Source organism: Haliotis cracherodii, unplaced genomic scaffold (genome assembly GCF_022045235.1).
Source record: "Haliotis cracherodii isolate W230 unplaced genomic scaffold, xgHalCrac1.p SCAF_7, whole genome shotgun sequence".
Lineage (NCBI taxonomy): Eukaryota > Metazoa > Mollusca > Gastropoda > Lepetellida > Haliotidae > Haliotis > Haliotis cracherodii.
This window is the reverse complement of record NW_027266330.1, coordinates 59591241-59613146: the sequence shown is the minus strand read 5'-3', so window position 1 is coordinate 59613146 and position 21906 is coordinate 59591241. Positions and strand designations below refer to the sequence as shown.

Here is a 21906-nt window from a genome sequence, read left to right as displayed (position 1 = left end):
TCTCTGATCCCCTAGACATCCAATACTCAACACCAATACACACCGTGTAGTCTCTGATCCCTTGACATCCAATACTCAACACCAATACACACCTTGTACTCTCTGATCCCTTGACATCCAATACACACCTTGTACTCTCTGATCCCTTGACATCCAATACACATCTTGTACTCTCTGATCCCTGGACATCCAATACTCAACACCAATACACACCGTGTACTCTCTGATCCCTGGACAACCAATACTCAACATCAATACACACCGTGTACTCTCTGATCCCTTGACATCCAATACACACCTTGTACTCTCTGATCCCTTGACATATAATACACACCTTGTACTCTCTGATCCCTTGACATCCAAAACACACCTTGTACTCTCTGATCCCTTGACATCCAATACTCAACACCAATACACACCTCATACTCTCTGATCCCTTGACATCCAATAAACACCTTGCACTCTCTGATCCTTTGACATCCAATACACACCTTGTACTCATTGATCCCTTGACATCCAATACACAACACTAATACACCTTGTACTCTCTGATCCTTTGACATCCAATACACACCTTGTACTCATTGATCCCTTGACATCCAATACACAACACCAATACACACCTTGTACTCTCAGATCTCTTGGCATCCAATACACACCTTGTACTCTCTGGTCCCTTGACATCCAATACACAACACCAATACACACCTTGTACTCTCTGATCCTTTGACATCTATTACACATCTTGTACTCTCTGATCCCTGGACATCCAATACACAACACCAATACACACCTTGTACTCTCTGATCCCTGGACATCCAATACACAACACCAATACACACCTTGTACTCTCTGATCCCTGGACATCCAATACACAACACCAATCCACACCTTGTACTCTCTGATCCCTGGACATCCAATACACAACACCAATACTCACCTTGTACTCTCTGATCCCTGGACATCCAATACACAACACCAATACTCACCTTGTACTCTCTGATCCCTGGACATCCAATACACAACACCAATACTCACCTTGTACTCTCTGATCCCTGGACATCCAATACACAACACCAATACTCACCTTGTACTCTCTGATCCCTGGACATCCAATACACAACACCAATACACACCTTGTACTCTCTGATCCCTGGACATCCAATACACAACACCATCGCAGTCATCCGGGAACTCTTCGGCTGCTGACAACACTCTCACTCTTTTCTTGTTGAATTTGAACTTACGAACAGATTCACAAACAGACTGACGATTTTCTGTGATATCATTTAGAAAATCACCAGATCTTTTGCTTGTTTCAGCTTTCAACTTTTTTTCAGGACTCCCAGAATCCTCCTCGGCTTTTCTCTTCAACTTATTGGACTTTCCATTCCCACTCATTGTGGAAGAAATTCTTACAAGGTACAAGATAGAAATTGAGCCGAGTTGATGTGTCAAATGTAAACCCTGTCTTGATCTAAGCTGACCTGTCCCACAATGAATCAGTTTGGCACAGCTCCACATACAAGATTGTCTGCAAAAGAAACATCATTTTATCTGACTTCATAATGTGACACACTGTTAATGATCCTATCCTCAAGAATCTTATAAAACTATATTTTCCTGTTGATTCAAATTTTAATCTACCCTAATTACACAATGACAATCAACACCTAACGGTCCTCAGAGTGAAGATCAGGGGTAGAATAGGTCTTCAGCAACCCAATGTTTGCTAAAAGGCGACTATGCTTGTCATAATTGGCGACTAACAGGATCGGGTGGTCAGGCTCGCTGAGTTGGTGGATGCATGTATTGGTATCCCAATTGCGTGGATCGATGTTCATGATGTCAGTCAATGGATTGTCTGGTCCAGACTCGATTATTTACAGACTTCCGTCAACCAACAAACAAACAGTGGCCAACATGTCATTTATTATATCAAGACTCAAGCTAGAAAGATCAGGGCAACAAAGTGTCAACATATGATACAAAATATACCCCAAAACATTGTGTTCCTCATCATACAGAAGATGCCATTCAAAGACCTCAAATGATCCCTCAAGCTCCATAATAATATGCACCTATTCACTATTACCTCCGAGTCTAAATGTTTACTTTCTTTGTTTTGATTGTTGTTTAAGTTTAACGCCACACTCAGCATTGATATTCCAGCTATATGACGGCGATGTGTAATTTATCTTGTCTGGATCAGACAGTCTAGTGATTGTCATCAGGAGCATCAATCTATGCAACTGGGATATGATGTGATACCATGACATGCATCAACCACGTCAGCGAGCCTGACCGCCCGATCTCGTTTGTCGCTTGGCTATGCTTACTGTAAATATGGTACACGGCATCAGATGAATCATTTCATTATTATAACATAATAATATCACATAATTATAATATTGCCCTATTAATAATTGTGAAAAATGAAGTTAAAAAAAAAATTATTTTATTATTTTTATTACAATTGTTTTTTTCAAAAGAATGTAATATTGTTTGATAGGCATTACTAATAATGTAATATTGACATTGTATTGAGCTCTCACTACGGAAACCGCCTCCATGGTCTAGTGGTAGAGCGTCCGCCCGGAGAGCGAAAGGTTCGGAGTTCGATCCCCGGCCGCGTCATACCAAAAGACGTTAAAAGATGGTACTTGTTGTTACCCTGTCTGGCGCTCTGCATTAAGGGGCTAGAACAAGGACTGGTCAGTTCGGAGTCAGTATACTGTGTCTGAGTGGGGTATTCATGTTAAACTGCGGCATGGTATCTCAGTGAGCTAGCACTATAAATCGGCATCAGTCCGGTCTAGTACAAGCAGCCACACACACTCGTGAATGCACGTCGCTATATAAGTGCAATAATCTTGGACGCGACGTTAAACCCCAGCTCACCTCACCTCACCTCAGTACGGAAAGAGGGATTAATTCTTGTTTCCATGCGGCATGACATTCTTGGGAACTGGAAGGGTCAGATCTCATATTGATTCGTATCGTAAACAAAATATGCAACGCTGCCCATGTGACTAATGTATTTTCGCTGCATTGCAAGACTTGCATCAGCAGGCTGAGATAGATGCCATGCATTGACACGGTGATAATATGTACCCCTTCAGTACCAAAAATCTTATGAGCGATCGGGGGCTTTACGATACCCATGCGATGTGAACCATTGTTTTCTTTGCCGATTTATACATACCAGACAAAATCCTTCACAAAACCTATACACAATCACATTCGTAAACAAACACTTTGTAAACACGTTATGCAACACGGTCGAAGTCCCGCGTTTGCTTGGTCTCTACATTATGATTGGTTGATTGACTTCTCGTGATAATGAATGTGGTTTCCGGTTTTGCGAGACTGACAGCGTAGATCTAGTGTTTGTGTTCGATCTGTCTAGTACAGGATTTTCGGAAAACAAAGACAATGACTATCTACAAGACTCTACAATCAGACAAGAAGGATGAAAAGTCTCCCGAGGAGGCTGCCGTTGTCATGGAACCCCTGGTAAATAGACACTCTTGAAAACAAACCTACTCCGAATTATTATTGTAGGCAAATTACAAATGGCGAATACGGAATAGGCAAGATCTAATTTGACCTAGATCTAAATAATTTGATACTTTGAGTAATGGTTGTGCTGTCAGTTACAGTGCGATAACACTGAGGAACTAGGTCTATCATTACATACAATATTGAATTATATTATGCAAACGAAGTGAAAAATATTATTTATGCTAAGTTCTGCAACAACAATTTTTATATTCAGTCCTGTTGGTAAACAGCGAAGCTTAAAACTAACATTTTAATTATCATCCTGATTAACAGACCGAGTCCCGTTTTGATATTTCGTCTTTCTATTTTCGTGACAATGTCATCACAAGAGTGGCACAAATGCCTTCCAGACCTCAATTATATGGTAGGCCTATATTTTCCATATACAAATTACAAAATATATTTTCTCGAAAATAGTTTGCTACCAACCTAGTGATAAAGGAGGGCTAAGGGATGTGGGGTGCTTTTGAATTAGCCTAATCTTGTTAACATATGAACATATTTTTTAAAAACTTCCTTAATCATTTTGTAGCATTTAAAAATCATAATTGTTTCACTCATTTTGGCTTACATGTTACACAAATTGTTTTCTTATTGAATATCTAGTGTTTACAGTGTAGCACCAACTCCCACCCTTTCTGAGAAAAGCTGTGTTCCCACTTTCAACCATACTGTCATTTTATCCCAGCAACTTAGAATATACATGATATAAGTCTTTTAAACCTCACTATTCTGAATCTGTTATTGTCATATACTGTATCGATCCATCAAGTTTATGTACAGCGTAGATCCATCAGGCAGTTAATGATATCTCATGGTAATTACCCTGGTACACAAAAGACGATGTCTCCGTTTCACACATGGCACTAATTACATTGTCTAGACACCGCCTTGGACTGGCTCCACACCATGAAGCATAGAATTATTTGTCCCTGTGGTGCTAGAACAGGTCAGTTTTATATCATGCCAGGTGTGTTTATTAATTGTTAGTGAATATTGCAGATATGCACTTTTTAAGCATACTAGCATGACCAGACTTATTCAGTGATAATTGTAAATGATAGAGTCTCTGATGAAAGTCATGCCAAGCAATGTTCTAATTTAACAATAACAAAAGTCCACTTGTTCATGACTAGTAACATTTCCTTGTGGACTACCACCTTCCATTAGATACACAGCATTTCTGTAGCATTTTCTTTTGGACAATTGGAAATATATATTAATTTCTAACCCTCTTTAGCAGAGCTTTGTGAAAAAATGGTACATGGCATTAGATTAATCATTTCATCTTGGACTTCTTATTGCAAATTTTGCCAGTATATATGAACTTCCATTTATATCAGTCAGGGAATGAAGGATGCAAATTGACACAAGCCCATACGATGGTTGGGCCCATGTCTATTCGCCTACTGTGACGATTGCCTACAGTAAAGCTGATTTTTAGTGCACTTTGCCTACACTTTGAAAACTGCATCCCTTACATTAATTGTGGACCAGTCCAAAGTATTTTGTATGTTATTTTAACTTACTCTCGGTTTGTAAACCGAGAGGCTTTGAAATGTGTAGTTCTTTATATATTAACTCTCAACACCTAGTATATGAAAGGGGAGCTCTATGCATTTTCTTAAGTAATTAATCCTTTGTAGAATGAAAAAATAGTTGTGTTCATACTTCATAGTCATGCTGAACCCCATTAGCGCCCAATGAGCAAACCAATTATGTAAAAGACTAAAACAAACATCAAATTTTCAAATGAAAGACGATAAGATTAACTGACTTAACTATTAACTAGATTAACTACTCAACACCTGTAACAGAATATAATGCCACAGCAGGACTAAATGAGAACTGTCGATCTAAGATTGTGATTAATGTCTGCAAGCAGTGTCTTATATGTATCAGTGCTAATTAAGTATTGTAAGGGTTTTTCAATGTTAAGTAGTTTTCAGTGTTAAAAGTGTATTTCGTATAATTTCATTGGTTTTATTTTTCATTTCCGTCTCCCATTGTTGCTCTGTCTTTTCTTAAAGGAGTAGGGAAATCCTGCAGTGTAATTTCATTATCTAATGTATCAGAATGCAACCAGGTTTCTGTGATGCAAAGAATATCTTAATTATGAAATTCGATATAAATTATTTCAGTTTCGTCTTTCAACAGTAGGCACAGTAAAATACAATTGTGAGAAATAATATCGAAGAATATTTCCCAAGATCAGACCCAGATCATTTATTATCAGTATTTTATCATGTTACTACATATACAATAAACTGCAAGTATAAAATTCAGAGCTACAGATAAGCTGCGTATTTGTGTAAAATACCCCTCAAATCTATTTACAACCCAATTACTTTCAATTAACTTGCATACAGAAACACATGCATTAAATGAAAAACTCAATTGTTTGAAAACAGCCTGTGTAAATGCCTAATGAAGCTTTTTCAGCATGCGTACAACGGAGCCAATTTCCAAAACACAATTACGAGCTAATTTAGTTTATGAGTCAAGCCTATATTTAGAACTGTTATACATCTGAAACAAACATTCTTTCATTTTTTTTCAATCTCAAAATGCTGACTCATTTTGGGAAAAACCCAATAGAGTGATGAATAGATGAGTGAAAAAATATTGGTAACCCAATGAAAAATGTAATAACCCAATTAAAACAGAAACCTTTGTAGTTTAGGTGTGAAGGTTTTGCTGATGCTATTGTGTTCCTGGAACCATGAAGTTATTTGATAAGACTTTAGGCAATAGGAGAAAGGGACCTCCTCAATTTGACATGACCTATTGTTTGTAATAGGGTGTGCAGTCAGGCGTACGGATTGGATAGACAATAGAAGGTGGCTGCAGGCATTGGTCATCTCAAAACATTTATTTCCATTGTACATTCGGACATATCATTTTTACATCAATTGTCATATAGAAATTTGAATCTTATATTAGATAACCTTTTGTACATCATACAGACATATATACATTTCATATCAATAGAATTCTACACAATACATCATTAAGATCACACGTACCTTATTCGATGTAATAAGCGCCCTGCTCCAATAAGTGCCCAAAGCAATATTTGCTAATATATTAGCTAGTGAACAATCCTTATTAGCACCCCTGCCGATTGATCAATGTATACAAGACTTATTTATTCGTGTATAATACGCCCTCATGTGTTATATGCAACCTTAATTATGGGCGATTAAATTCTGGAAAATATATCTGTCGTGTATAATACGCACAGACTTTTCTTTTGTATCATTTCAGGCTGTCAGCATAAGCCACAAAATTTACAAACTTTCAACTCTTCTTTTTTTTTTCTCGCCAAAATTGTATTCTAATAAGAGCCCCCTATTTCTAATTTTGAGAGTGCCCTGGGTGCTGTTTGGGTCGAATACGGTATATATAACATCACAGACGTTACCCACAAGATTGTTATGTTGGTTGTCATAGTTATAAGACAATGAAAGACTGAACATTTGCAATAAAGTATCAGGAATCTGACAATGGAAAGAATATTACGTAAAAAAATATGCAAATTGATAATGGATGCCTATGATTTGCATTGTGTGTCTGTGGGATGGAAGAAGGTAGATTTCTATTCTGGTAAGAAATAAACTCAGTGTTCTGGAATTCAGTGGTTGACTTTCTTCACTCTAACATTGAAATCCCCATCTTTAACATGTTTAACAGGCTGGTTATTGAGCATTTGTAGTCATGACGAGTGATGGGTATTGGCCTGACTTTTCAACTTATTGCAATAATGATTTATGTATTGCGATGCGTACCACAACATGTTCCATACATTCTTTCGTCTGTAATTTGGGGGCCGTCGGGTAGCCTAGTGGTTAAAGTGTTCACTCGTCATGCCGAAGACCCGAGTTCAATTCCCATCAGGGGTACAATGTGTGAAGCCCATTTCTGGTGTCCCCGCCGTGATATTGCTGGAATCTTGCTAAAAGTGGCGCATTACGATACTCACTCACTCAAATTACCCAAATGGCTTGAAGTTTTTGGAAGTTCGAAATAGGCCAATACATCACACTTCCCCAGCATATTTTTGACAACATCAAAGTCGTCGACAAGTTTGTTGGATGTTGCTGTGGTCACAGCGCATGCATGATCACATATACACAGGAAGCTGGTCGTAATAGTTTCACTTTCAACAGGAAACAGTTGCTAATTTCTGTTTTTCATAATTTTAATTTGACTTCTGTCTTGGTAAAGTTGGCCGACAAGAAAATATGCATGATTTTGAAAAACACAATATACCTGTATTTTACATACACATTTTCATACGTATTCATTTGTATTTCAAATTGTTATACTGGTGACACCATGCATCTCTTGTCATGATATCTGTAAAATTATTGAAAATCAAGTAAAGCATGCCACTGAGTCTAGGACTCAAATATAGTCCATCCCAGGTAAAGTCCTTGCAAATATTAGGTCTTTCAAATAGCACTCAAGAATAGTCCACCGCAGGTAAAGTCTGTGCAAATATTAGGTTTTTCAAATAGCATTCAAGAATAGTCCGTTCCAGGTAAAATCCCTGTAAATATTAGGTCTCTCAATTCTTTCAAATCTTTCAAATATGTTAGGATATTTTAATATTCCCAATAATTGATAAGACTAGCATACATTCGAGTCTGGACCAGATAATCCCATGATTTACATGTGCATCGATCTACAGAATTGGGATATGATGACATGCATCAACCAAGTCGGCGAGCCTAACCACATGCTCCTGTTAGTCGTCACTTACAGCAAGCATAGTCTCCACTTATGGCAAGCAAGGGTAGCTGAAGACCTATCTCTACCTGGATCTTCACAGGTCTCATTTCTAGTGCATAATTGATATATAATTGTACCAAATCAACAATTCAGCAGCACTTTAAATCATGTCAGGATTCAGAATAGGTCTCCAGCAATCTTTGCTTGTCACACAAGGTGATTAAGTGGATTGGTTGGTCAATTTTGACCTTGTGACATCATACCCCAATGGTGTAGGATGTTGCTCATGATATCAATCACTGTTTTGTGTCATCCATACTCAGTTATTTACAGACCTCTCTGATAGCATCACCTTTCTACTTCGAATGTGTTTTCCAACTTCATTATTACAATGAATCTATTTTGTTTTCTTTCAGACAGGGGAGAGGGAAGATGTTGTGACTCCCAAAGTTGTTCGAGTGACATATGGACCACATCAGACAAGGACCTACGTCAACTTGTGCTTGATAATTGCAGCCCTGATTGTGTTAGGAGCTGGCATCATTGGCGCCATATTTCTTTACAGGCACCTGTCTCACAGAGTAAGTTAGTCATTAATTGGCTTTGGATAGAAATTCACTTTTTGGGTTCCAAATTTCTTAGTTTGTCACAAGCTGTTTAAAGTACGATGAGTTACCTGAGTAGGGGTATTAAGATTCACTCGCGTATTCGGTGAATCCAACCGTAGCCTTTAATGAATTGAATTAAGATTATTTTTTTAAAGAGATCTTTTTACTTGAACTCGTCTGTTATATATCAAAATGAAATATACAAAAGGGAATAAATACAAGCCATATGGTAGCGTAGTTTGCCAATGCTACTTATGGTATTGTCAATCAAAACATTAGGCTGGCTATAAGCGGTATTGTTGCGATGTATTGCTTGTTTGCTTAACAAAAAATATCAAATTTTTCAACCTCAGCAATTATATGACGTACATTTATGTACATTTTTAATAAACACTGAAACGATGTTTTTCCCCAATGTAATCACATTACCAGCTGATTACTGAGAGTTGCGTCCCTTGGGCATGCCAGAAACCTATGATTGTGGGTTCGAATCCAGGTTCGCCCTGATTATGTTTCTAGGTTTGTCAGCACTATACCCGTGCTCGTGGGTTTCACCAAAGTGGTAAACGTCTGAGATCTGCATTACTTTGAGCTTTCCTCCAAAACTAAGCTGACACGCCATGATATAACTGGAATTCTGTTAAAAGCGGCGTTAAGCCCAACTCACTCACTCTTTCTTCTTTCGAACCTATATGGACACGTGCTTGAACAAAGTTTCCAGCTTCTAAAAACAAATTCCCCGAACACATCCCAGCATCACTGTGGTCACTACCCCTGAAGGATTTGACCTTCCCTGTACTCCATGTTGTTTAAGACAACTTAATTGGGTATTAGGTGGTAATAGTGTGTGACCTAACTGATGACATCAGATCCAGATGTTTGTTCTTGACTTACTTTTGTCTGCTTGTGATGGACTTACAAGCTGAAAACAGGAATCTACCTAGACCTGCTCACAGGCCAATATTTGCCCCCAAGTCTGCAGCAAATGTCTCTAAAATTCCCCAATTTGGAATACAAATTTCCAAATTCATGCCAATATGGTTATAACTTATGTTATGGTTTTGTTGAGGTCACTGTATTTTACTAATGAAAGGACAAGAAAAGTTGAATGAATGAATGAATGTTAAAATACCTTTTATGAAAATAAGAACTTAAGAAAATCAAGGGTTGAAGGCCACTTAGTTTGGAATCCTAGAAATTACCTTGTCTTGAACATCACTCACTCACTCACTCTTTCTCTATTCCACACAGGTAATCACAGCCAGGTGTGGAGTCACCTACTACGATGAGATCTATCACCAGCAAGCAGACTTCCTTAGAGGTCGTGACCCTGTTTCAATTGACCTCACACGGGATGATTATGACGTGGGTTTCAAGTTTGATTTCTTTGAAGAGAATGTTGAGGTATCAGAGGCTGACAGCTATGAAAGACTGCAGGTGCCCAAGTTCGACGAGTGCGATGAGACCGACGTATGGCATGATTTCCAACAGGTAATCAATGGTAGCAAAAGCTAATGCATCTACGAGCCCTGATATATTCTACGAAATTATCATGTGAACATATGTTGTTGTTTTGTGCCAGCAATTATTAAGACTGAAATAAATGTCAATGACCTTGGCATCAGACTGAGTGGTCAGCTTGCATTTATTAAGAAGTCTGGAATATATTTACGTGCTGTTTCAGTTAGGAGATAAACATACTGTGTTTTCAATGTAGAGCAAGGTTACCTGTAGATTTAACCATGCTAAATAGAATATAGAACCAAACGAACAGGGTTGAGTCCTGTGTTTTGAGTGGGTTATCAATCTGAATTACGGAATCACCAACAAGGGCCTTTAAACAAAATTTGATACTGTATATGCTCAAGCAGATTGTTTACACCGTAATACTTCACTCAAACATATGACAGCCATTGAAAGCATATAAGCACAGCAACTTGGTAAGCTAACATGAACCACATGGCCTTCATTTCATCTCTTAGTTTTGAATATCTATGCCAACAGCAACTTTCTTCTGTCTTTCTGTCTTTGACTGCCTATCCAGGTGAGCTACAGTGCTTTGAATATATTTAGGGCACAGCTAAAGACTTAGATCCATTTTGTGTTCTTTATTTGGAAATTTAGAAATAAAAGTCGAGTAGAAGTTGTTTGTTGTACAATATGAAAGTGCATTTATCTGCGTTGTTCCCTAAAACTATGGGGAACAACTTGCAAGACACCTACCTCTTAAAAGTAACGTCATCAAGTTGCGAGCGCATGTTCGAATCTCCAGAAATGATCATGAAAGAACTGGAATATTGTTCAAAGAGGCGTTAACAGCAACTCACTCAGTAACTGTTCTGTCATGACTTGCCAACATGTGACTATATTAATGTTTTAGAATTACACACTGTTCTGTCATGACTTGCCAACATGTGACTATATTCATGTTTTAGAATTACACACTGTTCTGTCATAACTTACCAACATGTGACTCTATTCATGTTTTAGAATTACACACTGTTCAGTCATGACTTACCAACATGTGACTATATTCATGTTTTAGAATTACACACTGTTCAGTCATGACTTACCAACATGTGACTATATTCATGTTTTAGAATTACACACTGTTCTGTCATGACTTCCCAACATGTGACTATATTCATGTTTTAGAATTACACACTGTTCTGTCATGACTTCCCAACATGTGACTATATTCATGTTTTAGAATTACACACTGTTCTGTCATGACTTCCCAACATGTGACTATATTCATGTTTTAGAATTACACACTGTTCTGTCATGACTTACCAACATGTGACTATATTCATGTTTTAGAATTACACACTGTTCTGTCATGACTTACCAACATGTGACTATATTCATGTTTTAGAATTACACACTGTTCAGTCATGACTTACCAACATGTGACTATATTCATGTTTTAGAATTACACACTGTTCTGTCATGACTTGCCAACATGTGACTATATTCATGTTTTAGAATTACACTGCGATTGTGGACCACGTGCGTGCAAGCTGCTATGTGATGAAACTGAATCGCTCGTTGATTGCCCCGCCAAGAGACGTTATTGACCTCATCAACAAACTCGGGGTAAGTCTAGTGACATTCAGTGTATGAAATTAACTGTCACTAATTGATATTTGTTGCTCACACATCTCAAGTTATGTATCTTATGGTGAGAGAGGTGTGGCTGTCATAAGCCATTTCCTGCTCTCAGTTTCTTAGCTTGTACTTGCCACTCTCCTTGCAGCAAGCCTGGCAACTCTGCCACACGTCAGCAAGAAGTGATGATTATCAGGGGTGGCTCCGGCATGTTTAAAAGGGAAGGGTCCAAGAACAAAATCCTTTCTCATTGGAGAGGGTGTTTGTCTACGACATGCTCCATTTGGTTTTCAAGTGGGGGATGCCACCCACCCACCCAACCAGAGGATCCGCCTATGATTCATCACATCTTACCCAGTCTATTCAACAAATTACATGTTTTGCATCCATTTCAATTTTGCAAAATCTACACTTTTAGATAAGCATATGTCATACAATGGTTAAGTTTCATTGAGAAAACATCCTGAAATGTGAAAAACTGTTTCCATTTGCATATTTATCCCTTGTTTACCTTGGTTTTACGTGCCCTATGGAGAGCTAGCGATATGGTCACTTGATGTATAAAGATTTTTAAAGATATATTCTTGCCGATGTAGTAGCATAACTATACAAATATGCAAAACATTAAAGTGCACCGAAAGGCTTCCAGTGGGCCAGTCAGCTCTGATTTCAGAATAAGTGCGTTTGTTTACAAACGGGTGAAGAGTCTGGTCACTTAATATGCAATGTAAAATTAGTCTTTTGCAGTGATGTAATGCATTTGAGAAATGAGATTAATTTTTGGAAAGTTTTCATTCATCAGACGTCACACATCTTCCCGAGGCAAGAGAGTTAACTGACTTTAAAAGTCCAGTTTCCACCCTTACCAAACTTGGCTGGAATTCTTGGGCTCGATCGTAGCGCCACCAGTGGCTATTACCAGTTATGTTCCTTCTAAGCCTCTTCTATGGACCAATCAGATTCCACCTCTCGTATATCTTGCATTTGCTTCAAACAAAATGGCGACGCTAAGTCAGGACGATCTGTTCGATAATCAAGATCTATATTGTGATAAAACGGGTCTTACATCGCGAAAATGCATCAAATCCAGTGAGCACCTTGATTAAAAACATGAAAAGACTTTGAAAATATCTGTTGACAACGAGTTGGCGGTGCCATGCTTTGCAAATCCTGCAATCGACCAAAATCTGCAAGACAGTTTACGAATCGGATTTCGATTTGGTGCGCGATTTTGATTGGACTATGCATACACTCGTTAGTCCAGCCGAATTGTAACTCCATTATACCAGCCTAGTTCGGCAAGGGTGGAAACTGGACTTTTATAGTCAGTTAACTCCCTTGCCTCGGGAAGATGGGACGTCACATTAATTTGTGTGAAAGATGATAACCTTAAACAGCATTTAAGATCCATTGCCCACTTGCATAAAAAGTGATCTTAGCGCTAAGACTATTGTAAGCCTATGTTAAAGTATCGGAGTTACGATCATCTTAGCGCTAAGATCGCTTGTGCAAGTGGGTCCAGGAGTCGTTTAGGCCTTGTTTAGTAATTGGATCTAGGGGAATCCTTAAACCTTTACATTTTAGCATAAGGGCTTTGAGAAGGACCCTGTGACTTCCATGGACTCATTCAAATACAGTTACTGTTATGTAGTTTCAAGTTTGTTCAGGGCAGTAGGATAGTCTAGTGGTTAAAACTTTTGCTTGTCACACCGAAGACGCGGGTTCGATTCCCCACTATGGTAAAACGTGTGAAGCCAATTTCTGGTGTTCCCCGACATGATATTGTTGGAATGTCGCTCGCTCACTCACTCACTCACTCACTCACTCACTCCCTCATTTGTTCGAGACAGATGTATGATAAGCATTTGTATTGGTGTTTTAACTTTTGCTTAAGAACCAGTTTGGTTTTTATCTCACCAGAACCAAAGGCTTGATGGGAAAACAAAAATTCAGATATAGTTTAAAGAGCAGGATGTTTAGTATTTTGACAGGGGATGACAATCAGGGCTATTATAGCTATTGCAGTAGTATTGAGACTGCATTAAGGCTTGATAATTATATTAATCAAAGTCAAAGAAATGAATACAGTCTTGCTGACAATCTCAAAGTTAGCCATTAAACCAAAGGGAAGTAACTCTAATCTGAAGTTGTCATAACCCTTACTAACCAATACAGGGTTTGAAATTGGCAGTAGTCTTATGGTCCTTGCCAATCTGCCCAATAGTTAAGGTATCATAAGGACTAGTAGATATTTGCCATTTTCAAGGGTTTTGCTATATGTTATCATTATAAGGACTAGTGGACCAAAAATGTTAGTTTCTACCACTGCAATACACAGGCTTGTTTGAAGCTGGCCTAATATTTTTTTAATTTATGCGGTAACTGATTGCAACTGTTGAAACTATCGATTGTTGTGCATACTATCAACAGTACTATTGGTATTTTAAAATTAAGATAGATACTGTGCTGTTGTGCAATTGCAATACATTGATAGTTGACCCATGAAGATCCGTGGTAGAATAGATCTTCAGAAACCCATGCTTGCTGTAAAAGGCAACTATGCTTGTCGTAAGAGGCGACTAACGGATCGGGTGGTCAGGCTTGCTGACTTTGTTGATGCATGTCATTGTATCCCAATTGCGTGGATCGATGCTCATGAGGTCAATCACTAGATTGTCTGGACCCTTGATTATTTAGAGACGGACGTCATATATAGCTGGAATATTGCTGAGTGCGGCATTAAACAACAAACAAACATTGATAGTTCGATCTGTTTTGATACACTCCTAAATTTTACAGTAACATGTGGAAGGCAGTGTTCTCTTAATGAGAGGATTGCAATGGCCAAAGACTCAGTTATTACTTAAAAAGTTAACAGGTACAATATTATTGTCATTTATTAATATTATGTATTTTGAGCTGAAATACTTTATATATTTATCTCCATATTTAAGAAGTAAAATAACACTATGCCAGAACTACTTCCAGTCTATCATAGTGACTCTGTGACTTTCAGAGTAAGATCATGTCAAAGAAAATACATCATTAATCAAACATTTGTCTTTTTTGGTCAAATAACATGTTTATCTTATCTCGTGACCTTCAAAGTTGACATTGTTTGGGTTTAAAAAAATGTCTTTCCTTTTAAACAGCGAGAAGGCTATTACCTACCACGTGCTGACGTTGTGCGTGAGAAATATACTGTGGTAACACCCCCCATGGGAGATCTCAAAGTCCTGGGGCCCTACATCATGAGGGAGTGCTTCTGGTACAACACGTTCAGGCTTGAGAAGATTGTGGATGGAGGTAAGCGATCTTTCCAACATCGTCACATGTGGTCCCGGCCGCTTGGCGTATACTGCTATAGTATTCAGATTTGGAAATTAGGGCTGTAATCATTCACCGATACCTACGATATCAATGACTCTTAGGTAAACACGATACTTGAATTATCAGTTTGGGAGATTGTGATACGCTATAAATAGAACAGGACTAATAGAGTTACCTCCCATAATAGCAGACGTAGCCTAGTGCCACCTGCATGGCAGAACTCAAGGACGTGGTAGCTGACTAAATAACCATCCCTTCATTTAGAACATTTTTATTCTTGTTGTTTTCTTTGTTAAAGTATTTGAGGTAACAATAAAAAAAATGAGAAAGAGGTTTTAGACCTGTATTTCCGTGATATCATTTCTTTCTATTTTATGTGGTGTATCGTGATACCAGTAGTATTGTTAATCCGTATCGTGATACGAATTGTATTGCAAGATACCACCAGACATACTTAGCTCTAATAGAAATTCACTCCACAAAATTGTGCTGTGGACAAGTAACAATCCAATGATGGAAGTCCTCATTTACTAGTAGCAATTGAGGGCTGTAATTAGGGATCAATTCTCAAAACTTTAACTTTGCTATAAATGGAACTGAATGAAACTAACAAAAAATAAAAACATAGTCAACATGTTTGTCTCGTTCAGGCAGGACCAGTTACAAACTCTGAGGACTAATTATCAGCTTTGCGCTTGTCCTCTGGACTAGTCATTTAAAAAAACAAATTTCTAAGGCTGGTATTCGAAATTAGGGACCCCTAAATCTTAAGGATGTAACATTATTGTTTTGACAAGGACCCCAGGACTTCCACGGTTACTTTTAAACAATGGTGAGCAAGTGAATGTTGTTTTGTACAGTATTCAGAGCCGTACCACCACATCCCAAATTTGGTCAGATCTTACAACCAGGTGATCTGATCGGATGGTGATAATAACAATAAGGCTGTTTATATTGCGATATATTTCCCTGCCCCAGGGGCATGCTCAAAGCCCTACTTTATTATTACTCCGTCAATAGATCAGTGTGCACACGATTGTTATTCTCAGCTCCCTGGGGAGTATACAAAGGAAGCTGCCTGCGAGGTGCTAGAAGGTTAATAGTCACACTACAATCACATCCTGGGTACTAATTCACTGCTAGATAGAAATGCCTATGATGATTTAGCAACAAAATATTATCTCATGTTTGTCACATGAGGATCTGATGGTAACAATATCTAAAAAAAATGACCCTAAAATTATGGAATTCGGCTAATGCTATTCACCGTTGAGACTTGCTAATTGTTGTCTGTAAGTGTATTGTTCCATAGGCATTTCTCAGAAGTTTATGGATAACAACGTGCTTGACCATTGTATAAGCATCTATATCAAAATGTCGCTATTACAGTATTATAAAGAAGTTGTTATTCGTAAACTTTTTGTCTACTTTGCTGTTTTATAGCTAGAATATTGTTGACTGAAGTACAAAACAACATTCACTTACTAACATGACAAAGATGAATAATGAATATGGCAAATTTTCAGACAGTTAAAATGTTGCCGGAATGTTGCCAGAATGTAAACAATAACTTTCACTCACTACAGTAAACTACGGTTAAAAAAACTCGAGGGGACCTTATTTTAGTTTGTAATAACCGTAGTTCATTATAAGCATACATACAGCATATATACAACAAATGATTGGGACAAAAAAATAAGTTCATTATAAGCGTGTTCATTACTGTATTTGGACCAGGATGAGTAAATGAATTTTAGGACAGTTATTTCTGGCTGCAGAGATAAAGCTGGCATATTGCTGGCTGCGGCGCAAAACAACATTCATTCAGTCACCCACTTTACCCCAATGAATGTGTAAATTTTGCTCTGACTTATTTATTATGCATGATTGGTCTAATATTATCAGTGATGGTGTCTTTACTTGCCACCGAGGCCAATATTTTTCTGCTAACCTAATATGACACCTTATACGGCAATTAAAGACACCATAACAAATTTATGATGCCGAAAAGTTTACACTATTTGGTATCATTGAAAACTTGACACTTACAACCGGTATAAACGATAGGACCAGTATATATGTGTCTGATTACAACGCTTTAACGTAAACATAAGTGTTAACAGTGGAATATATAATGCACTAAATGTGAACGTTTAAAGTATTATAGCTAAAATGGATAGAATTATCATAAAAATGCCTGTATGTTAACAGAAATCTGTGGGCCACTGTAACTTGATAGCAGTCCACTTTCCCCTAACGTTGGGCTGCTATCTATTCTATTGCTATGTGACAGTTGCATCACGTTTCTTGTTTGTGACGTCATCCTATATTATGTTCTATGACGTTGCTATATGTAATAACTCAGTGACCTACCTCTTTTTATATAATTTTTATAAATAAAGTCACGAACGAGGTTTCTTTATTAGATACTGTCTTTGATCATCACAATTAATTTTATTCAAACACAAAACAGAGTTGAATATCAAATTTCTGTACCAGAATTTCCATGTAAAATATGTGAGATGGGTGTTGGAAAATCCAAAATGGCTGTGTCTGACGGTTTACGGTCTCATATTATGTCAGTAACAACCATCTTGGATTTTTACTGACGGTATACAAGCTCTTGTGGGGACAGTAGTTCTGCTTTCTGGTTGGTCAATCTCACTTTGAAGCATAATAAACCCAAAACTACAGCAATACAACTGTTTTAGCCTTATTTTGTGGTGGCCCGGTCGTCTTAGCCACCGTAATTCGCTGTGCAGAGTGGGGTTTCCACAGAGTGGTAGTCATCTCAGACCTGCATCACTTCTGACTTTCCTCTCACCGGAAGGGGCGATCGGGTAGCCTAGTGGTTAAAGCGTTCGCTCATCACGCCAAAGACCCGGGTTCGATTCCCGACATGGGTACAATGTGTGAAGCCCATTTCTGGTGTCCCCCGCCGTGATATTGCTGGAATATTGCTAAAAGCGGCGTAAAACCATACTCACTCACTCACTCACTCCTCTCACCGGTATATATCTGGAAGCTGGAAGCTGGAAGCTGACACGCCCGGATATAACTGGAATACAGTTCAAAGCGGCGTTAAAATCAACTCACTCGCCCACTTTAACTTTATTATGAAATTATTTGTCATTGTTTTTTTCAGTGGTGAAGCGAAGTACCCGTCGACGCACAGCGCCACGGGAGGAGGTTCATCACGGCTTCAGCGCCGTCCCGAACAAGCTCCTCCTGAAGGTGTCCATCAGACTGTAGTGGCGATGCTGACTGGGTAGACGAGTGTGATTTGAGAAAGGGTGATGTAGTCTAGAGAATGATCCACGGCCATCTTACATCATGTTTGCCATTGCTGCATCTTAGAAGCAAACAACTTGAAACAAGCAGCTTCGCTGTGCTTATTTTAAAGGAAAAGGAAACAGCACACGGGCAGGCACGTTCCTTAGGGTCATTGAGTTGCTCACTGGCGGATCCAGAGGTGGGGTGCAGGCAGGGTGCAGGCGGGGCACACCCCTTCTTTTTTTCTGACACTTTCCATGTTGACTGCCCTGGGCCAAGTTAGTTTGTGACTTGGGTATGACATGCACCCCTCTTTATTGAAAGTTCTGGATTCGCCTCTAAGTTGCTGATGCCTTATTATTGTGCAAAGATGGATTTTTTTGTCATATTAATTGATCATTTGACATGTTTGAACTGTGGATCTTGTGAGAAGTGCTACCTGTCTAATTATGTATATATTGTTATTGTTATTATGCACTCGTAAGGGATATATTATGGCGCTAGCAAATCTCCTACACTTTAAAGTTATAATTCCATCAATGTTCCAGTTTAATGGTAAATGACCAGCTTAAAGCTCTGCACGCTAACGTCGAACCCATTCGACAGAGGTGTCCATCCCCGTGCATCTGATGTCGAACCCATTCGACAGGCGAATAGCATAACAACACCCCAAAATAAAACTCGCCATATCTCTTTACCAAGAAGGCTTTGCGTAACATTTAAATTACGTATGACATGCATAAATGCTCAGCTTGCTCAATATCAAAACGTTCAGTCATTTATTTACCTCAAAAAGAAAATATCGCGAGTTAAAAAAGTTTCGGCCAAACTTCTCGGCACACATCTACCAGGAACGGCCATTGTTGACTTTTGGCACTTCACGTTGAGCGGCATGCAGTCCGATATTTTCTTTATAATTTCATCATTTTTCCTATTCGATCATAATTTTTTGTTTGCTGACGAAAGGAAAACACTCATGTTCCATTATTTCTAAAAATTAGCAACTTTCGGTGTAATTAATTGTAAACAAAAACAATCTGAATCGTAACATCATCGATTGGATGGAACTTGTACGATCATGGCAACGGCGGTAAACAAACAACTCCACATGCATAGTTATCCCGTTAGACTATTACAATCATTTTGTTACATCTAACTTAATTTTCTAGAATTATTGACACGCATGTATAAATCTTTGTAAAAAGAATTTCATTTTTAAAGAGTTTGCAAATGATTTCGTTTGATAAACTTTCCGACACATTGCCAAGCCGACAAACGTCAGCGATACGTTTGGGCGTGGCCTAACTCGCGATTTGTTGAGTCGAACAAAGTCAACAAACACTGCGAAAAATGACAAATATTGGATGATACGCAAAATCTGAACTGATATACATTCTAGGTGAACCATTCAATAGCAAAATAATGCATTTTACGAGAAATAATCAAAATACTTGCAATTTTAGCTATCATTTCTGAAACCGGAAGCACGTACCGCATGTGACACATGGAAGCAAAATATGCAAAAGTTGGTAAGCTATCATAAAGAAATTCCGAAATAGATTCCAATTCAAAAGAAAATACATAATTTACTATTTTTCGTCAACTATTTACTATTTATTGATCTGGAGAGCAGTCTTCACTCTTATTTGTTTCATATTTCTTCGTGATTGTCGCCATAAAATGTGTAAGTCTAAATCCGAAACCGTAATGGATTTCACGCTCGATGATTTTAATTTTAAAATATTTTCTATAAACGAGCGCAACGGAGAGCGATCCAACGTATTGATATGCCATAATAACATAATATTGTTATTGGTCTAACATTACAAAAAGAACAATTTAAATATTAAAGATGTTGTTGAAAACTTTCTGAGAACCTCCCGTCCTCTGAACCGATAACATTTTGGTACACAACGAGGTAGTGTAAATATATATAGATTCTAGGCTCCTATTTATATATGTGTGTGATTTTGTACCCAAAACAAATTAAATTGTACCCAAAATACTTTGTGAATTTGTACCTAAGAAAATAAGACAATAGATCTATAATTATATTTATGTTTTAATGTAGATGAACAGAACACATAATAAAATATTTCATCAAGTTCCAAATATGATTATGACTGTGATCCTTGAAATTGATTGTTTAGTTTTGAGAGAAAACTGACGTATTGTCACTGAAGGAGAGGCCAGTTAAGTTGGTTAAACCTAAGTTAGAATGAATTGTTTTGATAGGAAAGTGATATTATGTTAAGTTTAAGACACCAAATTAATGTATATCTTTGAAATAATTCTAGGTAGATCTACAAAATCACATACCCATTTGGGTAACAAATTACTAGAAATTTTGGGTACAAAAGTCACCACTGTACATTTCAACTGATTTTCGTGAATCAATGGGATAAAAAAAATTCGTCTGAATGATTCCTTTTCTCATTTTTTAAGACAAGAAATTGTTTTACATAACAAAACAGGCAGATCTACACGGATCACGTTTAGTCCTAAAAATGTGAAAAATATGGACACCTCAGAAATGAGGGCTTATAAGGTTATAATTCTACCTAACTAGTCACATGGTTTGACTTAGATCTAGGTCTATCTAAGAAAAGTCCTTATGAAAAAAAAATTTTAATTTTTTTTATGACACTTACATTTCTGGCACTTAGACAAAGAGTATTCAAGGAAAGACAGATATGTTTTTGAATGAAAATATGACTTTCCTTTATAATTCTTTTTTCATGATGACAGGGGAACTTTTATACACACCAGCTGAGGAAGTTGTGATACTGTGATTGCATACAAAGAAAAAACAGTTTGGAAGCAGTACCTGTATGTATAAAATAGACCATATAAGGTGAACAAAAGTAATGGATTGGCTGACTGGAAAAAATACACCTGGCAAGGGTAAACATGTACACAGGCATGTTTCTTTTCATTCCAACCAGAAGACTGAGATAGCATTTTCTAAGAAACCTATGGCAAACTTACCAGCTTATGTGCCACCATGGTTCTTGTGATTAAACAAACAAAAATGTCATGTACTGTTACTGTATTTAAATTAAATTAATTCCTATTAAATTATATTTCAGAATTGTTTTATTTGGAAACAAACCACATAATGCACAAAATTAATGTCCATATGAGTTTAGTATGTATATGTTAAGGATCTGATTTAATCATTATTCATGGAATACTAAAATTAAAATGATGACATCAGAGAGTTACTTATTCACATAGTTGATTTTCAGAGTGCAAGATAATAATTGTTGAATAAATATGTTTAAACTAA

The 21906-nt window shown here is 37.6% G+C and overlaps 1 protein-coding gene across 1 annotated transcript; it reads left to right on the top strand.

Moving 5' to 3' along the window:
- Window positions 1-3361: 3361 nt before the first annotated feature.
- Window positions 3362-19183, top strand: LOC139448231 (integral membrane protein 2C-like). Its single transcript, XM_071229749.1, has 6 exons — window positions 3362-3516; window positions 8715-8879; window positions 10158-10397; window positions 11892-12002; window positions 15167-15320; window positions 18490-19183. Exons 1-6 carry the CDS (start codon window positions 3436-3438, stop codon window positions 18594-18596), a joined length of 858 nt encoding a protein of 285 aa, XP_071085850.1. The 5' UTR covers window positions 3362-3435; the 3' UTR covers window positions 18597-19183.
- Window positions 19184-21906: the final 2723 nt, after the last annotated feature.

Coding starts and splice junctions, on each gene's coding strand:
- LOC139448231 (XM_071229749.1), top strand. CDS start 3,436: ATGACTATCTACAAGACTCTACAATCAGACAAGAAGGATGAAAAGTCT. Junction 10,398..11,891: donor TATGGCATGATTTCCAACAG/GTAATCAATGGT, acceptor TTCATGTTTTAG/AATTACACTGCGATTGTGGA. Junction 12,003..15,166: donor ACCTCATCAACAAACTCGGG/GTAAGTCTAGTG, acceptor CCTTTTAAACAG/CGAGAAGGCTATTACCTACC.